This window comes from Dryobates pubescens, chromosome 15, assembly GCF_014839835.1.
Source record: "Dryobates pubescens isolate bDryPub1 chromosome 15, bDryPub1.pri, whole genome shotgun sequence".
Taxonomy (NCBI): domain Eukaryota; kingdom Metazoa; phylum Chordata; class Aves; order Piciformes; family Picidae; genus Dryobates; species Dryobates pubescens.
The window spans coordinates 6,513,112-6,532,489 of NC_071626.1; the positions used below are offsets into that span (position 1 = coordinate 6,513,112).

At 49.0% G+C, this 19,378-nt stretch overlaps 1 protein-coding gene across 3 annotated transcripts; it reads left to right on the plus strand.

The window, feature by feature from the left end:
• Positions 1-4,204: 4,204 nt before the first annotated feature.
• LOC104302072 (suppressor of cytokine signaling 1) lies at positions 4,205-18,752 on the plus strand. 3 transcript variants are annotated; one of them, XM_054167922.1, is made up of 3 exons: positions 4,205-4,315; positions 14,466-14,590; positions 17,843-18,752. In XM_054167922.1, exon 3 carries the CDS (start codon positions 17,909-17,911, stop codon positions 18,593-18,595), a length of 687 nt encoding a protein of 228 aa, XP_054023897.1. In that variant the 5' UTR covers positions 4,205-4,315; positions 14,466-14,590; positions 17,843-17,908; the 3' UTR covers positions 18,596-18,752. The 3 variants fall into 3 exon arrangements, with proteins under 3 accessions (XP_054023897.1, XP_054023896.1, XP_054023898.1); XM_054167921.1 differs by lacking the exon at positions 4,205-4,315 and adding an exon at positions 4,328-4,523; XM_054167923.1 differs by lacking the exon at positions 4,205-4,315 and adding an exon at positions 4,328-4,514.
• The last annotated feature ends 626 nt before the right edge of the window (positions 18,753-19,378 follow it).

The following is a 19,378-nucleotide window of genomic DNA, read 5'->3' on the forward strand; positions in this document are numbered from 1 at the left end:
AAGCACCTAGGAGAGTATGCAGGCAAAGGTTGTACTGTTTGTACTATTAACTGGCATAGATCATGGCAGTCATTTCCTACTCGCCTCTCAAGCATCCTTCCATCCTCCTCTCTGTACAAAACCTCATGTACTGCCTTCATCCCCTCTCATGCCAGGGTACCCAAGTCTGCCCTGTGCTTTCTTCCCCCCCTTTCCTTCCCATTTGACCACCTGGCAGGAACCCCTCAAGTTATGTTTTAGTCAGTTGGATCACTCCGTCGCCAGGGCAGTTTCACCACCCATCCACATCCCATCCACAAAGCCAGCGTGCAGACTGGTGGGTGACATCATGTTTGGGTCTGGCTGGGGGCCCAGTAAGGCACTGAGACCCTAAATAATTAGTAAGTCCTCATGTGGAGATGATGCTCAAGCCCCAGCTGAGCTGGTTGAAGGGCAAAGCAGTACTGACACATCTAACATGTTCATCCCTCTCCCCACCCCTGTGCCCTCTCTTTTTCTCCTTTCACTCTTCTGTGCCTCTCTTCTTTTCTTCTGCACATTTTAGTGCTTCATCCTCTTCACCTCAATTCTTTCCCTCCTCATAATACATTCTCCCTTCCTCTGGGTAAATGCATGCCTTTGGTGTCCCAGACACCCATCTTTAGTCAGCAGTTTGCAATGATCTGCCCCAAAATACCTTTCTTCTTCCCACACCTCCCAAACTGATGGGGTGTAAATAGGCAGCATGTGGTGCTTGGAGCCTTTTGCTGGCTGTAAGGAATTCACATACTGAGCAGGAGTGAAGCTCTCAGGGTGTAACTGGCCCCAGGGCTGTTGGATATCAACGTCTTTGAACTTACCAAAGACTTGGGGTTTGCTGAAGGACAGGCAGAAAAATGCCACAAAGCAGAACTACCATCCAAAGGCAGAATGAACTCAGACCTACTGCCTTCAGGAGCTGGACTTCAGACCAAACTCTCTGGAAAAGGTTCATTCCAGCAGTAGCTCTATCAATTAATGCTTTCATGTTTAATGTTCAGTATCAGGGACAGGAGAGGTACAAGTGTCTTTGGGCAGAGGCCAAAACAAGCAAAAAAAATGTGTAAATCATGAGAACAGATCGTGACCTCCTCTAGAGAGCTATTCCTCTCCATACTGTCATCAGCATCTTGTTCATCTTGGAAACCTCCCTGTCTTTAGGATGGATCCAGCTTTCTCCACAGAGGCACCAGCAGGCAGTGTTCAAAGTGAGCTGCTCATGGCAGGACCATTTACATGCCTGCACCCTCACCATCATTACACAGAACCTTTCAGGTGGGTATCCTGCAAGCCATTGAGAAAAAGATGCATCAATCCAGTGGTGAAAAGATGGGGAGCCTCTTGCTTCTAAAGAATCTGCTCTTCTTAATAAAACTCACTTAAAGGCAGAGGTTGTTTCTCACCTTAAACACATCCAGGCTTGGTTTCAGCCTGTCAGGGAAGAAATGTAGCACACAAAAAAAGCCATTGCTTGAGCATGGTTTTGTTGCCATCTCTTCCTTTGTGTCACAGGATACAAAGCTGCTTGTGTTTTCCACTTATAATGAAGCCACCTCAGAGGCACCTTGATCCTGAACACATTTTGGGCCTTGTGAATCAAGCCTAGGGTTTGGAAAGCTGTGGTAAATGATGCCACTGTGACACGTCTCACCAGCTTTTATTTCTGAAGAGGATTGCTGCAATATGCTTCAGCTGTCACTGCTGTGAGGCCATGGTTTTGAGTGGATGAGAAGAGCAAGTCCCATAAACAATCTCCTAGCAGTGAAACTCCACGTTACTCTTCACAGGCAAAGTCAAAGAGGAAGAATAAAAGGCAGAATTAGACTATTCCAGCAAGGTGGCTGGTAGAGTCTATGAATTCACCCAATAAATGCTATAAATATCCACAGAGGGAAACTGACTCCCTCCTAGGCAACTGTAAAGCAAACCACAGGATATTTTTTGAAGCTGCCATCCAAAAATACAAAGAAAAGTGCGATGAGCCTAGTTAAAAACCAAAAATGGAACAGCTGAGCACTTAGTTTCTGCTGTGATTTAGAGCTCCAGTGGCAGGTCCTCCCACTGAAGCCTCCCTGAAAAAGAAGGAAGCCTTTGCCCAGATTCTTAGGGAAGTCCAGAAATTTGTCTCTGGTCAGCAGCATCTTTATGCTTGGCTGAAAAGAAAACCAAGAGCTGATGTGCCAGCACTTGTGGAATTTCTGGAAAGGCTGCAGATCAGATCCAGTGGTGTGTTTCTGACTGCTTCGTGCTCCCTAGCAATGCCAGGCGGCTGTAAAGCTCTTGTGGTCAGCTGCTCACCCCAGAGTTACAGCTGCTTTGCCTCACTGGACTGGTACAGAGCAGCCAGAGCATGTCTGCATTCAGTGGTTGCCTACAGCTCTTTCACCAGGGCAATTCACCTGGCATGCATGCACCAGGGAATGACTGTGGCAGTCTTGGTGGGCTCTGGAGAAAGGACATGAGAGCTCTGATGGTGCAGCCAAATCATGGCCTAATTGCCTTTAACAGCTGTGGGGCTTGTACTAAATTCTGAAGTTTATCTTTTTTCTTTCTTCTCTTTTCTTTCTTCTCTTCTCTTGCTTATGGGATGCACCATGTTTATGTCATAACATCTTTGTGCATGTCCCCATTTTCCCTTGATTTCCAGCATTTGCATTTGACCCACCATGGCAACAGTGTGTGTTTTCCAACGTGTTCCTCAAGTGCACGTTATGCTGCTTCATCGCCAGGGCGCTTGCTGTCCTTCTGGGGGCTCCTGCAGTGCCCGAGAGAAGCTGGGAGAGAGCTCTGGCAGTGAATCACAGAATCATTTAGGCTGGAAAAGACCTGCAAGTCCAACCACTAACAGCACTGCTAAGTCCACCACTAAACCATGTTGTTATGCCCCATATCTACATGTCTTTTAAATACTTTCAGGGATGGTGTCTCGACCACCTCCACTGGCAGCCTGTTCCAATACTCAGCCTTTTCTGTGAAGAATTTTTTCCTAACATCCTCTGGCACAATTTGCAGCCATTTCCTCTTGTCCTATCACTTGTCCTTCAGCCTCCTTTCAAGTTTTTGTAGAGAGCAATGAGGTCTCCCCTCAGCCTCCTTTTCTCCAGACTTGGTAACAATCCAAGTTACCTCAGCTGATCCTCAGATTTGTGCCTTAGATCCTTCACCAGTTTTGCTGCCCAGCTTCTCTGGACATACTCCAGCAATTCAATGTCCTTCTTGTAGTGAGTGGTCCAAAACTGAACCAGTATTCAAGGTGTTACCTCACCAGCGCTAACGACAAGGGGACAATCACTTCCCTGGTCCTGCTGGCCACACCATTCTTGATACGGGCCAGAATGCTGTTGGCCTTGTGGCCACCTGGGCACACTGCTGGCTCATGTCAGCAGCTGTCGACCGGCAGCACCCGCAGGTCCATTTCCATTGGGCAGCTTTCCAGTCACTCTGGCTCAAGCCTGGAGCGTTCTTGGGGTTGTGACCCACGTGCTGGCACTTGGCCTTGTTGAACCTCATGCCACTGTCCTCGGCGCATCGATCCTGAAGGTAAGGGCCGGGACAGGCTTTCGTTTCCCGAGGGTGTAAGGTGGCCTCGTTTGCCGGCCTTGTGCAGAGCCTCTCGGCTTTGGATGTAACCCCTCCCGCTCCCTGGTGTTTCAATGCTCTGCTACCCCGGCCCTGGGCATAGCATCTCCTCCTGGTGCTTGCCAGCTCCGAAGCCTCAACCCAGCGCTGTAGGACAGTAGCCGGCGACTGGAAGGAGGGGCTGAGCCCCTGTCCCACTCTGCCACTGCCTCCCCTGGGCGACGGGTGGCTCTGGCGAGTCCCGGGGGCGGTGGATGCTCCGGTGCCATCCCGGTAGGGTTCCTCGGCCAGTTTGCAGCAGAGGGGCTTTCACAGCCTCTGTTGTTTGGGGTTTTGGGTTTGTCTCTTTCTTCCCCCCCAGCCCCCCCTTCTTTTTTCCTTTTCTTTCCTTGTCTCCCAATCCGTCCAACTTCTCATTAAAAAAAATGCAACAACAATCACACCACCAAAAGCCATCAAAACTTTTTTCTTCTTTACTTCCCCCCCCTCCCCTCTCGCAGGAGCCACGCCGTGGAAAGACGAGGTGGTGGAGGAGGGAGAAACCCCTCCCCTTCCCCTCCCCCGTGGCTTCTTCCTCGGAAAAGAAACACTTGGGGGGTTTCCTCCGCTCCGCTCCTCTTCTCTCCCCTCCCCTCCGCTCTGCTCCCCGAAGCCGCCGTCGCGGCGTCCGCTTCCTCCGCATCCAAGGAGGGCCCGAGGGGCAGCCGCACCGCCTCCGGTAAGCCGCGCACCGGCCCCCTTTGTGAGTTGAGGGGCCGAGGGGGGATGCGGAGCGCGGCGGCGCCGGACGGCAGGGAGCGGGGCCGCCTGGGTTTCGCTTCGGGGCGGGAGAGCGGCAGCGGCAGGGCCGGGCAGCGCCGCTGTCTCCCCCGCACTGAGCGCTCGCTCGCACCGGTAGCAGCACTGACCGCCCGGAGGTACCGAGAGTAAGTTGTGCGGCGGTAACTGAAAACGGCCTGTTTCGGGGGTGTGGAGCTGTGTGTGTGTAGAGGTCTGTCTCCTCCGGCCCCTCATTAGCTTCTTACAAGGGCGAGAGCTGGGGGGTGGCAGCCCCCCGCCTGGTTTGGCTCCGAGGAGCGTTGGGGCTATTGCTGGCTGGGGAAGACGGAGTGTGCTGGGGCTTGGAGTACTTTTCAGGGGAGGATTTGGGCTGCTAGCAACTCACTGCCCTGAAGCATGTGCCGTGTGCCGCGGTGGGCTGGTGAAAGGGTGCTGGGAGTAGCCTAGGAGACTCCTTGGTGGGGCTTGTCCTGTCGTCAAGGTCTTCTCCATAGCATGAGTCCAGGTAACTTGCTCTTGGCTACTTAGCTACTTTTTTCCCCTTCACGTAAACTTAAGTGGTGAACGGGTTATTACACTTAGTCATCGATGGGAAAGTGAAGCTGCCTGCCAGAATCAAAAGCATTGCGGGGAAACGGGGTAACTGTGAACCAGGAGCGTGCCCGGTTGGGGTTGCCCTTGAAAGACAGAGGAACTCACCATCCTGCAAACCCGGCACAGCCTCACACCTGCCTCTTCTCAGAAGATCAGCGCTGCGTGCCCATGAAAAGCCTCATCGGCAAAGGTTATCGCTGAACTCTCCTTCTTCATGCACTCTGAGTCATGGTGCTTGCAGCCGTGTAGGATCTGCTACTCACTTTTTCCCACAAACACAGGCATGCTCTTACTGAGAATTTTGGAATAGTTACCACCTAAAACCTCAGTTCATGGTTCTTTTTATTAAAAAAACACCACCAAAACAACAACAACCAAACAAACAAACAACCCACCGACAAAACCCACCAGCCTTATTGAAGTGTGTATTATTTCCTGCGCAGTAGAAGCTCAGAAACAAGATCTAGGTGAACCCCAGAGGTAACTGAGAGGAACTCAAGAATGTTAAATTGATGCCCCTGGGTTTGTTTTCCTTCCCCTGCATGGGTGAAGGAAGGGATGTGGCTTGACCATTGTTATGGAAAGTTGAGGGTAAAAGAGTATTGTTAGCAAGCTGCTATTTAGGACTATGTGGTCCAGACAGTGCCGTTTGCTAGTTCTAGTCCTTGCTGCTTTCAGGGAACTTAAATGAAAAAGCCAGTCACATGCTGACCATGCTCAACTCTGTAAAATGGGGCAGAATCAGAAATAAGTAGAGTTTCCTGATGTTTCATTCTCTGTTGACTGTGTCCCTAAGAGAGTATGCAGGCATATCTTCTTTCTCCAAACAATTGTGACTGTGGCTCAGATGCTGGGTGAACATCAAATAGCTTATTCAGTCACAGCAGGGCCTATGGTCATGTGCTTAAAAAGTTATGCACATGCACAGAAGCTTGTGGGACTGAGGCTCTATTATCACATAATGTTGCTCTTGGTTGAGTCAAGTTACGAGGAGATGTGGCCAGTTGCTGCAGATGAAGCCAAGCTTTGTTTCTGTGTTTGTGAGCAATTCTGCTGGGAATGTGATTTAAAATGTAGTTGTCAAAGTATGGATTTTTGTCCCCTCCAGAGTGGAAGGCTCTTGGGCACAAACCCATGTGATTGCTGGGATGCCAACCTCCCACCCAGGTTCCCACCTTTTCTTGATCTAGACTGGCTTCTGGGCCTTTGTTACTTCTTTGCTCATTATTACCATTCATGATGAGGTACATCCTCCAATAACCTGGTTTGCTTATTGCTTCCTTAAATGCAGTGGGGCTGGGAGGAAACACAGGGCCTTTGCTTAAGATTGTGTTGGAAGGCACAGGTAAACTCTGCTGGAGTCCCAAAAAGCAGGTTTGGAAGAACACCAGGGAAACACCGAGCTGCTGCCAATCCTCCCAGGTGTGTGTCCCTGCCGTGCCTCCCCAGAGGGGGCCAAATAGAGTTTCCAAATGAAAGCTTGAAGCATGCAGCCAGTGCCTCTTGCCCTCAATCCAGCTGGGGGTTCTGTGAAGTTGGTGGTTGGTTTGCGCAAGGAGATGGAGATGGGTGGTGCAAATTCTTAGTTGCTGTCACTAATGCTGTGGTCTCATTGCTGAGAAACAAAGGAGAAAATGTGCCTTTGGAGCTGTGTTTCTTCCTTTGCTCCTCTTCATTTTCATCCCCACTGGGGATATTTTGCTCTTTCTTCCATGTCTTTCCCTGCAGTTCTTTGCCACCTCAATCTCCCCCTACCACCCACAGACTTTTCTCTCCTGGTTTCTTCTACCTTTGTTTGTTCAGCAATAAACAGTGTTGGTACTTAAATATGACATCCTTTGGGTCGGGTTGACACAGTGGTGGGATTAATAAAAGCTGTGGGGAGGTGGCATGTTCCTGAGCTGTTATTCCAGGCTGCTGCAGGCCTCGGCTAGAGGCGCTTGCCAAAAACTTGCAAGCCGGGAGAAGTGTAAATGAAAATGTGGATGATCCAAGAGCCAAGTATGCCATAGAGGGATGATAACTTTTTACAGAGTAAAGGTATTAAGTGTCTGTGAGACAGGAGAGATCCTGTATTTATTTAAAATAATGCAAATAAACGCTACATTAATTAGATCCTTGATTACATGGCAGTAGAGGCAGAAGGCAGGCATGATGTCAGTTTACTCCCTTCCATCTTGTCAGTCTCCTTCTCTACTGCCTGCTCTTCTGGTTTGCATTTGTGCATATCCTGCAGCCATCTGCCTCAGTAAGGTATTTATTAGCTCACCATTTTGCTGAAATCGGTCTCAGACACTTACAAAAAGAAGAAAAGAGCAGGGGTGTTTGATGTAGAAGGATTTGGTGGCTTTGTGTTAGTGAGTGGTCAAAATGACTTGAGTAAAATTCATTCCCTTCCCCGCCCCCCCCCAGCCCTCAGCCAAGTGCAAGATTTGAAGTTAAGATTTAGAAGTCAGAAGTATAGAATGTCCTACTTTGTAAACTTCTGGGAATCTCTGCTTGTGTTTGACAGGCATTTAATAGTATAAAAATGTTAATTCAGTTCTAGTACAATCACTAAATGATGGGGTCATGTTGTCTTTGGAGACTTTAGAGCTGCCCCCTTATTTTCGTCCTCTTCAGTGGAGAAATGAAAAGGCCTGTGTGCACTTCACAGGAAATGAGTGTCTGATACAGGCTTGCAGGCTGCACATTTCCAAGAACTGCTCTCAAGGTATTTTGATAATGCACATTCTCTCAGCCTTCTGCCTTCCTGCTCCCCGTGCGCTTTCTGTGCCCCTGCTTTTTCAGAAGCACGTGTGAGGGACCGGGGAAAGAACTGAACAGTCCCAATATTTGCAGATAGGTTGCTTTAGCTTTGCCTTGGCTGTTCAGGGCTGTGGCAGGCAAAATTGGGTTAAGCTGTCAGCATTCAGTTGCCTTTGTGTAAGCAGAGAGTTTTTGTCCTCCCCCTCATCCCCTGCAAATGCTGAACAAAAATTCAGACTTCAGATTGTGACTTGTGCAACAGAGCGTTTTGTTTTGTGTCTGTGTGATTCTGCAGTTCAGAAACGGTTTGGATCTCCTTTCGTACTTCCTCGGTAGCAAAGTTTATTTGGAAACTTAAGCTAAGGCTGTCAGGGAAGAAAACAAGTGTGACTGACTAATACCAGTTGGAAAATGTCAGAGATCTCCGTCCCTCTCCCTGCAGTCTGAACTGCGTAGCCAGGCATCTGCACAGCTTGCTGAAGGTGCCTTGCTAAAGCTGAGGGCAGCTGGCCATAGGTTTGCCTGGGCCAGCTTCTCGTGATGATGTGTACAGACACTTGTAGGAATGATTTGGTTATGGGCTTTTAACAAACCAGCCATGTTATTCTTAATCCACACTGTTCTTCATGCATGTCTGAATTCTTCCTTCTTTTATGGTGAGAGATTTTGGGGATATGGTTGAGAAGGAAGCTGGAGCTGGAGCAATGTTCTCCAGTCCATCCTGCTACAAGATACATTCATCCTCCAAGGCCCCACAAAGTAACAACAACAGACCAAGAGCCCACTCTGGAGACACTGAGGCAGCAGGAATGTTTCTTTCTAACCACATAGCCGCAGCCATTTCTGATTCTGAGCTGCTTTAGCAGTAACAACTGCAATGGCCCATTTGTATAGGATGCATGCTAGTATTAGAGCCAGCACATTTAAGCAAGAGGTGCTGCTCTTCTGAGTCGTTTAAAAACGTGAAGCAAAAACGGGCTGAGCCGTTCTAGCTGGTCTGCAGCAGGTCTGTAGTTCATGCCTTGTAGCAACTTCATAAATTCTCATTTACTTCTTTAGGTCTGTATGACTAAAGCACATTTATGCCTTGTGCTGGGCTCCTCTGAGTCTTAATGTAAGGTTTGAATGGGTAAGAGGTGGCTCAGAAAGATGATGTTAAAAAAACCATCCCTGTGCTGGAAAATCCTTCTGCCTAAGGTCTGCTAAAGCAGAGGATGTCAAGAACTTTACAGAGGCAAAGCAGAGACATTTGAGAGAGAAATGAGACTCCTCAGATTAATTCTCTCACTTTCCCCAGCAGCAGCATTTTAATGTCTGTGTGATTGGAGTTTTTTCTTTTATGAGTTTTAAAATTAGTTACTCTTCAATCTCGGTCACCTTTGAACTTCCTCTCCTCTCATTTTATGAAAGAGCTTACACAGAACAGCCTGGTTGTACTGTATCTTGCTTTTGCATCCCCTTGCTTCTATCTGCTCTCTGAACTGAATGTGAAGTTTCTCCAGTCTTTCTGACTGCACGCTTACATGTGACTTATCACCCAGCTGTAGACCCATCCTCTTTGTTTCAGTTCTGTCTGTTTTTATTTAAGGTGACTGGAGCTGAATGTATTATTTCAGGTGGTGACATTACTGTTATGTTCCCCCCCCCATCCATTTTGCAACCTCATGCTTGTGTTTGCTTTTTAGCTTTTAATGATTGCTTTTGGATGCAGAGCTAGAGCTTTCCTTAACAAAGTCTCAGCATGGTTACTCTGCTCATTCATCATCTGCACCACTTAATTTATTGCTCTTCAAAATACAGACCCAGTTTATTGTCCTGTAAGTCTGTATCTTCTTGCATTTGTCAGGGCAGAATCTCACCTGACCTCCTGGTGCTTGTGAGCTTGCTGAATTCTGAGTGGCCTCCAGCTTCTGTGGCCTGCAGAGAGTGAAGTGATTTTGTCAGTGCTTGCACTGATGGAGGTGGCTTACTGCTTTTCCAGCTGGTTGCCTAGGTTTAAGTACCTCGAGGCTGGAAGCTGCCTGCTGGGGGGGCAAGATTAAGCCTTTTGGAGGGGCAAGGTCTGAGGTGTCTTGGGTAGTGGCAACTTGCAGACCACAGGAGATGATTTTTAGAGAGGGACGTGTGTGTGAACATGGGCAGGAAGAAGGGAGCTGCTCACACCTGAGCTATGGGAAGCTCTGGGGGCCTTGTACCCACTGACCTGTCGAGCAGTGGGAAGGGTTGCTCAGCAAGGTGGACTGAGTTGATCCAGAGGGAAGAAGGGAGGGTGACACAGAGGTGGTTGGATGTGCAGTGGATAAAATGCCTTGGTTTCCTCAGGACAACACTTACACCTTCCATCGCTCAGGGGCATGACTACTCCTTGTCTTCTGTCCCTTTGCTTTGCAGGTCCTGGGGTGCTGCTGGCTCTTCACTTCATGCACTGCATGTCTCTTTTTGACTTACTTATGGCATGGAGGCTTTAGGGAAGCACAAGGGATGTCCAGGCAGATACGGCTTCTTCAGATACCATATTCCTGATGGGGAGTTCTCTCTGGGGATTGCCTCTCCCACACAGTCAGGTAGCTATGTGCTGCTCCTACTTTAGCAGCACATGTCAAAAAACGTTCCTTACAACACTTGCAGCCCTCTAGCAATTGGTAGTGGCAGCTGATTTAATGGAAAGGATTCCTGTCTTTGCATCTCAACTAGCCACTTCCAAACTCCTTCAAAATCCCTGGCTATAGTCCACTGTGTCCAGCTGCCTTTCTGTTCCTTAATGTCACTTTTTCACATCTCTTCTGACAGAGCATTCCCTTTCCCCCTGCTTCAGGTTAAATACCATTAAATACTGGGGAACCTCCTCAGCAGCCTGTGCAACATAAAAAATAATGTCTGCTTGCTTACACAGCTTTTCTGCAGTATCCTTATAACCACTTGGTGCTATACCAGCCCTCTAAAATTCTCCCAGAGGTTTTCTGGGTTTGATAAATTGAAAATGCCATTTGTTTTATTTATCTTGGCTACCTGCTGTCCCAATTCCATGACAGCCATCCTTATGTAAATTTGTTCCCTGCTGTCAGGACTTTATATTCCTTTTTATCGGCGCCGCCGGGGTTAGCTTTTCATTTTCTGGAGGACTGTTGAGGTTGTGGAGAGATTTGGGAAGGGACTGTGGGTTTTGTAGTGTGTCTGTTTGCTGCTGCTTATCCATGTTGGGGCCCTTGCAAGCTGTCACATCTATAGCTAATACCTGCAGCGTGACCTGTGCTGTCCCCTGAGCCTGTCCTCTCAGCCAGACAGCACCTGCTCCATAGTTTGCAGGAGGTCTGGACACTCTCTTGCTTCAATATTTCCTAAATAACTTTTCATTATTGGGTTTGTTTTTTTTTTCTTTTCACTTTTGAGTCTTAGGACTCTCAGTTTCTTTATTTTGTGTTTTGGAAGCCCCTTGTTACAAAGCTTGTAGGGTTTTGAAGTTTTCTGACCCTCACCTCTTCCTCTGAAGGCAGGTAATGCTGGTAGTGCTTAATGGCCCCCTCACATCTTCTGCAGCTGGTCCCTCTTAAGGGAGGACCTCACTCCCCTGAGCCTCTGTGCTCTGGTTGGCATTGGGTAAGCACCTGGGATTCTTCTCTGAGGTTCTAGTTCTGATCATGATACTGACCCCGTTTTAGCTTCAGGTACTCCTCGTTTCTTAGAGTTAGCTGCTGCTTTGAATTCCTTGCCTCCTAAATGCAATGGGTTTGATAAGAGGCCCCATCCACCGCGGGGACCCCTGACAGCCTTCACTTCTCAGAGTTGCTTGTTTCTTCAGACAGGGTGCTGGAACACCTGCAAAAAATGAATTTAGCTGTGAGGCATGGAACAGACAAAACACGATTGTGCTGCTGATCGGGCAGGATGGGGGGAGCTGACGAGGCTTCAGTGGATTCAGAGCTCTACCCCAGCAGAGGGTGAGGACACAGCTCTGGGCATCGCTGCCCACTTCCTGCTAATCCCCCTCCTGGCGGGGAGACGGGACAGAGCATTTCCAGTAGAGATCCATGAGGGACTCGTGCTGGCTTGGCCTCTTGCTTCCTCCCCATTGTATACTCTCTTTGTCTCCTCATTTCTGCATCCATACTGGGGAGAGCCCTGGCCACCTTCCCAGAGGACTGCTTCCCCAGCCAGAGGGCAGTGGAAAGACAGGCAAGGCAAGGCTGTCGTGCAGAGCCTGTGATCCCCGGTTGAGCACAGGGCCGAGGCTTTGCATAGCTCTGTGGCACTGACGTTCACAAGGATGGCTGCTTGCTATGAAGCTGCAAGGGTCAGGACCAAGGCTTCCCTCAGTTGCCAATAAATACTGTTGTGTTGGCCAGAGGTAAGCAACAGCAACAACTCTTTCCTTTAGCTGTGGCAGGATAGCCTCAGCTGCAGCTTTGAAACTGAGCTATAACCTGGCCTGATTTCCTTGTTCTGATTTCATAAAATATTTCTCTTTTCCTCAGTAACAGAAGGGGAGAAAAAAAATAAATGTATCAGGCTTTTGAAGCAGAATTTGTGCTCCAAAAGAAACTGTTCCTTGCCAGTTGGTAATTTTGGTTGCTCGACTTGCTGTGGGACAAACTGTAGCTGCTTTCAACCTATGCAGAGCAGCCTTTGAGCTCAGTGAAGCCATGTGGCTTCTCTGTTACTCTGAAATGGCAGAACTACAGCTTCACACTGGGCTATTTCTATGAGGAACAGGCTGCTTCATTTGCAAGTAGTTGTTTTGAGTGTGCATAGCATTCCCAAGGTGTGAGGAAGGGGCCTTGGAAATGTGGTGTTTCTTCCAGCTCTTTCAGTTAGTCCAGCAAAAGCAGTTAGCTTTCCCTGTAAACTGCCACCTTCCTTTGTTTTGTTTTGTTTTGTTTTTGGAAGCATGCCATACAGAAAGCAAATGTGCTTGTAGACTTCCCTGCCTTGAAGAATACTTGGCACACATTGCACTGTCTTGTGGCTTTTTTTGGGGGTAAAAACTTTATAGCTTGTATCAGAAAAGTGATGTATTAACACAGAAAACACACCATTGAAAACGTAAGCACAGAATCTAACTATCTGATCCCTGGGAAGTTATTTGTTGGTTTTGAAGTATGTTCTCCAACCCCAAAATATTGGGAAGCATTTGATAAGGCCAGTCCGTCTGCAAGCGTCCAGCAGCTGGTTCCCAGAGCTGCACGTGGCATCCTCCTGCTCAGCCTCTCTGCTGGGTGGAAACAGGAGTTGTCACAGGGTGTGTGCTCCCTCAGCTGATTGTATTTTGCACTCCTGAATGCTGGTTTTATAGGGAAACACAGTTTGGGTTTGGGGTATGGCTGTGTGGTGTGGGGTTTCTCTTTTCTCCCCAGATGCTCTCTCACACGTCAAACGTGATGGCAGCCTCACATCAACCTCTATTTATAGCAGTGGCACGGCAGATAGAGGGAGCTGAAACGTCTCCTAGGCCTGCTCTGTGCTGGAGAAATTGGCTGTGATTAACATTGGTCCTCTGAGCTGTGCCACATTCCTTGTCTAACCACAGCTCCCTCTGTGCTCTTTGGTGCGCATCTGTCTGTCTCTCCTGCCTTTCCCTTCCCCCTCCACAAGCCCTTTGTGGATCCGCCCTGGTCACCTTGGCCATGGTAGGGCGCTTGTGACAAGCGACGTCGGCGTGGCCGCTCACTGTGCCTGTTTCAATGTGGTTTAAGCCAGCTTTAGTGTGTGGCAGACAGTGGTGGCCCTGGGAACCAGGCTGGCCCACCACTAAAACACAGTGCTGCATCCTTGGCTCTTGCCAGGGAGGTTTCTTCCAGACGTTTTGCTCAAGCTTTCCTTTGAAACATCCTCTCCAACCACAAATCAGTAGGCAGCACATTTCTGTGGCATGCAGACGTGCAAGCAAGAGATGTCTGCTTGGGCTTTGCTGCCTGGAATGGGGATGCTGTTGCTTGCAGGATACCTCAGGGAGAGCTTTTCCAAATTATCCCAGTCTCCATCTAACTGCCCTGGGAACTGTGGGACTGATAACTGGGAGATGTCGAAGCTTAAGTGGAGTGTGTGCTTAGCGTGGGCTTGAGGGGAATGCAGAGAATGGAGCATAGGTATAAGGGAAGACTTACAGGCACTGCCTCTGAAAGGCACACAGAAGGCTGGGTTCATTTATCAGCTTGCTTGTGGATCCACTGACAGACGTGTGATTGCATACATGGTGGTCTGCTGCTCCACCAGGTCAGCAGGTTTAGTTTTCCATCTGCAAGATGAGAAAGAAGAGTCTTGAAAGCCAGGAAAGCAGGGCAGAAGAGCGCAGGCCAGAACAGACTGGATCACTGTTAGGGTAATGCAATAGTGAGTGGCTACCTACATGACTGCAAAGAAGGTATCTAAACACTGGAAACTGCATTGAGCACAAACCTGTTGGTGTTCTGAATTCTTAAGCTTGTTGCTGTTGCTATCATCTCTTCAATGTTTGAGTTTTATGGTTCCCACTTCCGGAAGATGATAGCAACTTTATGGTGTTTGCATTTGTCCCTAGGCTGTCCGTGAGCTGTCTGTAACTAGTCAGCTCAAGGCTTTGTAAGCTTCAGTAATAACACCACCACCAATAATCTCTTGTCTCTGTTGCTATCTGAAGTGCCATATACGTGCTTCTACAATGATAAGGTCAAAGAGGTTGAAACAGACAACCTGTCCTCCTATTTCTGTATTTCAGATCTGCATTGTGGCAAACTAATGGCTTAGTGACCTGTTTCCCTTTTTTTCCAAAGGATGGATCTCCCCTTAAGTAAAGCTTTGCAAAAACTGGGAAGTGCTGCATTGGAGCTCTTGAATTTGGACCACTTCCAGGCCTGACATCCAGAAACTCATCCCTATGGGTGGTAAACATAAAGAGGTAAGCTCTTTCAAGTGTCCTGGAGGAAGAGCTCAAGAACACATCATAGCTGAGTACCTGAAGCTGCTGTTGACCGTGCCAGATTTGTCAAGCTCCAGGGTTCAGGGCTGGACTGGCTGATACCAGAGGCTGCATACAGTCCCTAGTTTACTAGAATTGTCTCCTAATGTGAAATATGCTGCTTTGCCTGGTAACCAGGGAGGAAAGCAGAATGCCTTGTGTCAAGAGTACTTTATTTTGAAAAGCTCTTGAACTTACAGTAAATCAGAAGGTCTTGGGGAAACTTATCCAGCCTTTTGATTAGCAAGACGCCAGCTCTTTTAGGGTATGTTATTTTGGCTGCAAACACTGTTCTGACTGTCTTGCTCTAGAGATGTAATATCATGTTTGGGTGTTGGGGTTTTTTTTGGGCTTTTATGGAGGGAGGATGGGGAAGGCAAATTGTGGTGTGGCAGATCAGAAGCAGAACTAATTATGCTTGTGTATTTCATTACCCCCCTGGGCTGGCCTCTGCCTAAGCCTGAGAGCCTACTCACCCCCCTTGACGTGGGAGGCCATGTACACGTGGGACCTGTTGACCCATTAAAAGTGAACCTTAAAGGTAATAGCAGAAAGCACTTCTGGAGCTAATATTAATGTAAATAACACTGTTCTGCAAACCAGGCAGTCATCTGTTGGAAATGGGTCACTGAAGCTAAACAAATTCATGCTGTCTGAGGCTCTGACCTATATGTAGATTTCAACTCAAGTGAACAAATGGTGAGGGTGCTATTTTTGCAGTTAGTTTGAATTTGAAATGATGACACAGTCTCAGTTCTTAGTCAGTCAGACTTCTAGTAGCAGTGAATTTTTCTTAAAGGACTTGGGAGAGTGACTCAAGGTTGAAAACTGGGACAAACAAGTTTATCTTTTTTTTTTCCCCCTGTCAAATAGCATCTGCAGCCTTAAACAAATTATCTATTTGTTTGTTATTTTTAAAACTAGCCTGGAAATGAAAGACAGCTGCCTGCTTCTGTTTTCCTGCTTGAATTAATTTTCCAACCTAGACACATGAGATTGGCAAAAATTTCCTTTTGGGCCCAAGAGGTGTTGCTGCTTGGGAAGAGTGGCTGCTGGTGGGAGTAAGGCTTCTTGCTCCCCTCAAGGCTCTAGATGCAGCCCTGGAGGCATCTGGCAGGAGTTTGACCTTGCTTTTCTATAGTAGTTAATGTTGGAAGACTGTAAAGCTTCCTCACTGAGCAGGGAGGAGAAGGAAAGGCACAGAGATGCTGCAACATCTTGTGGTGCCTAAAGTGCTGAGTTTTCAGTGGTGATAAATGGCCCTAGTTGCTGCACGTGGCAACTGTGTTTACTTGCATTCTGCTCCCTAAATCAGCTTCCCCTAAGATTTATTCTGACTTTCTGAACCACCCCAGCAGCTTTCAACTGCTGCCTTTAGTTTGTTTGTTTGAAATGGAAAAGAAAAAAGACAACTTGATTAACTCCTTCCTACCCTTCCCAGCCTCTAAGTGTGGAATTTCCCTCCCGTGGTGACATGTAGCTAAAGGGCATGATCAGCGGTGTTCAGAGCAGGACCAGGGGATCTTAGTGGCTTGGAGCAGGTGTTTATAGCTCCATGTATGGAGCTGTGCCTGACAACTACATTACTGGTGTTACTGTTAAGTATTGGGAGAGATGTCAGGAGAGAAAAGATGATTACAGGCAAGGCATTGCTGGGCAGATGGCTCTTATCCAAAACTACTGTGAGAAGGAAAGACCTTTGGCCCTGCTGCTCCACATTCTCTCACTGGGCACAGAGTTCGCTCCACGTGGCCATCCAGCTGGCACAAGCACCAAAAGGAGCGTGAGGCTTTTTGGATAGCCAGCAAAGGGTGTGATAAGGGGAACCTTACAAGGAGCTAAGCCTAACTTAGAGCTCTCTCACCAGAGCAAGCCCTCCACAGGTCTCTGCACATTACCTGGGGGGCTGCCTGCCCACTATGAGCCCCAGTGCTCCCACAAGTCTTCTCTGGAGACAGAGAAAGCCTCTCTTTCCCTCAGCTGCAGGCTGCATGTCAGCACTGTTCTGCTCTGAGCCTGGCTGTGCTGTCAGAGACTGTGACTGGGTTAATGGAGTATGTCAGGGGACCAAGGGCAGGGTTTGGTAGTGAGCTACTGACTTGTCAGGCCTGGGGAAGTGGTATGTAACAGCTCAGCTTTTCACACAGAATGAGCTTCTGGCTTGGGGCTGTGGTTTTTATGTTCATGCATATATATGTGTGTATACACACACACACATGCAGAATATGCATTTTTTAAAATAGAATTGAAATGGCCTGGATGACTGAGGGCAACACTGGGTTCAGGAGTTGGCATCTCTGAAAACAGACAGCCTGGTGATAACAAGGGGCGCAGAAGATGGACAGGGTCATGACACTGAAGGAGGACACTGAACACGGCACATGAGCAGAGGATGGTGACTGGGAGAGGGCAGCACTGTCTGCTCTCAGGGGGACATGTGCCTCCAGCAGAAAAGAGAAGTTAAGGGGCTGGAAGGGCCTGAGCAGAAATGTTCCTCGGACATGAGCAGTGTCTGGTGCCGGTGTTAAGCAGTCTCATTCATGGCAGACCCAACAACGAAGCTGCTGGTGTAACGTTTCTTGAAGGGATCGTGATCTTTGACCTGTGCTTTCTCCTGACAGTGCAACAGGAGGCACGTCCTGGGATGAGAGAGCAGCTCACGGGGCTGGGTAGGAAAGGCTCATTTCCATCTTCTGCTTCTTCAAAGCCCTGTTGTCTGCCCTTCTGTTGAGAAAGGGTTGGAGAGGCCTGAAGAAGCCTTTCCACCTTTCACTGCATGACAAAGTAAATGATACCTTCCTGCTTTGGGAAGTTTTTCCTTTCTGATTTGATGTGTCACTTCCCCTTGTTAGCCTCAAGGCCACTCTGAAAAGCCCCTAAGCATCCAACAGAGGGAAATCTTGAAGTAGTGAGATCTGCTAGGTACAGACCAGCCCGCTGAAGGGTGTGCTGGGTAGCCTCTAGGTGTGAATCACAGAAACGAAATGGATGCAGAGCTCAAAGTGCTGCCTTGTGCTAGTGGGAACTTTCCTGCACGTGCATCCTTGGTTGTCCCTGCAGCTGGAGTGAATGTAGTACCTCCTTGAAACTCTCTTCGATATTCTTGCTCGTTCTTCCTTGTGAAGCATCTTCACCTCGCTGCCCAGTTGGAAGCAGGTATCAGGCTCGCCTCACTCTTCTTCTGTCCCACAGGCTGGATGCAAAGGAGGAAGCATGGTAAAGGCAGCATCTTTCCAGGATCCATGGGCTCTTTGAGAGATGATCAGAGGGCGGCCAGATGATCTGCACAAGACGCACGCCACTGTTCCTCGTCCGCAAAGGCAGCATCGCAGCCTTCTCTCCAGCCCTGCGCCGCCCAGCCTGCCCAATCGCTTCCGGATGTTCCGCAGCTGCGAGTGGGAGGTCCTGGAGCGGTCCCTCACTATCCTTCAGGCCAGTGACTTCTACTGGGGCCCCTTGTCCGTGGGGGAGGCTCACGCCAAGCTCCAGCGGGAGCCCGTCGGCACCTACTTGGTGCGGGACAGTTCTCAGGGCAACTGCTTGTTCAGCCTGAGCGTGCGGATGCCCGCAGGGCCCGTCAGCCTCCGCATCTCCTTCCAGGAGGGCTATTTCCGCCTGAAGAATTGGTTTTCAGACTGCGTGGTCCGGCTGCTGGAGCTGGTGGTGGCGGGAACCCGGAACAACCCCTTGCACTTTGATGAGATGGGGGGAACCCCCCTAGTCTTCTCTGAGCCCCTGTGCCGGAGCCGCCGGGCCGTGCCCACGCTGCGAGAGCTCTGTTGCCGGAGCCTGCCCACTGGTGCTGCAGCAGCTGGGGATGGAGCAGGAATGGGGGGCTCCATGGGGATATGCCCAAGGGAGGAGGTGTTCTCACCCCTGGGCAGAAGGGGAGGGTCAGAGGGAAGTGTTGTTACCAGCCCCTCTCTGTCCTGGACTGGTAGATGATGCTCTGTGTGTGGTGGACAAAGGAGGTGCCAGTTACCTGGCTGTGCTGGTGGGATGCACGCCGAGCTGGTGAGGCTGGACTGGCTGCTGTAGGGGAGAGCAGGGGGAGCAGGTCTTGAACCTGCTGGCTGTGACAGCTGTGTCCTCATACATGCACAGCACATGAGGACAGAGATGCCTGGGGTAAAGCCAAACCTGCTCTTTGCTCCGTTTATAACTTACAAGCTTGAGAAGAAGGTGAGCTGCTTGTCCTCAGCCCTGTGTTTTCCTCTACTCTGAAGTGCCCAAGCTCATTTCTGCTGTAACTCTGCTGTTGTGAAGAGGGGTGGCTGAGTCCAGTCCCACAGCAGTGCAGCTTGAGCATTGGTGAGCATGACCCCTGTGCTGACCCCCACATAGCAGCAGCAGCAGCAGTGGAGTGAGAGCACTTTTCACTCGTTGCAACACAGATGCAATGCCTGCCACTTCAGAAGACAATCTTTGCACTAGAGGAAAACCATTGCAGCCATGCAGCTTCACTGGCTTTTGCATTGCTTTATTTGAACAGATCTTTTGGGAGTGCAGGTGAGTTAAGGGCATGGTGTGCCTGTGGAGGAGGAAAGCCCCAGCTGGAGAGTTGGGTCTGCCCTGGGAGGATGCAAAGAGATGGGATCCAGCACCCTTTCTGATGCTCATCTGATAGTGTGCTGCTGCCACCTACAGACATTTTGGTTTTGCCTCAAAAAAAGGCAAAGACTTTTTTTATATAAGACTTTAAAAAAATAATAATTAATAAACATGTTT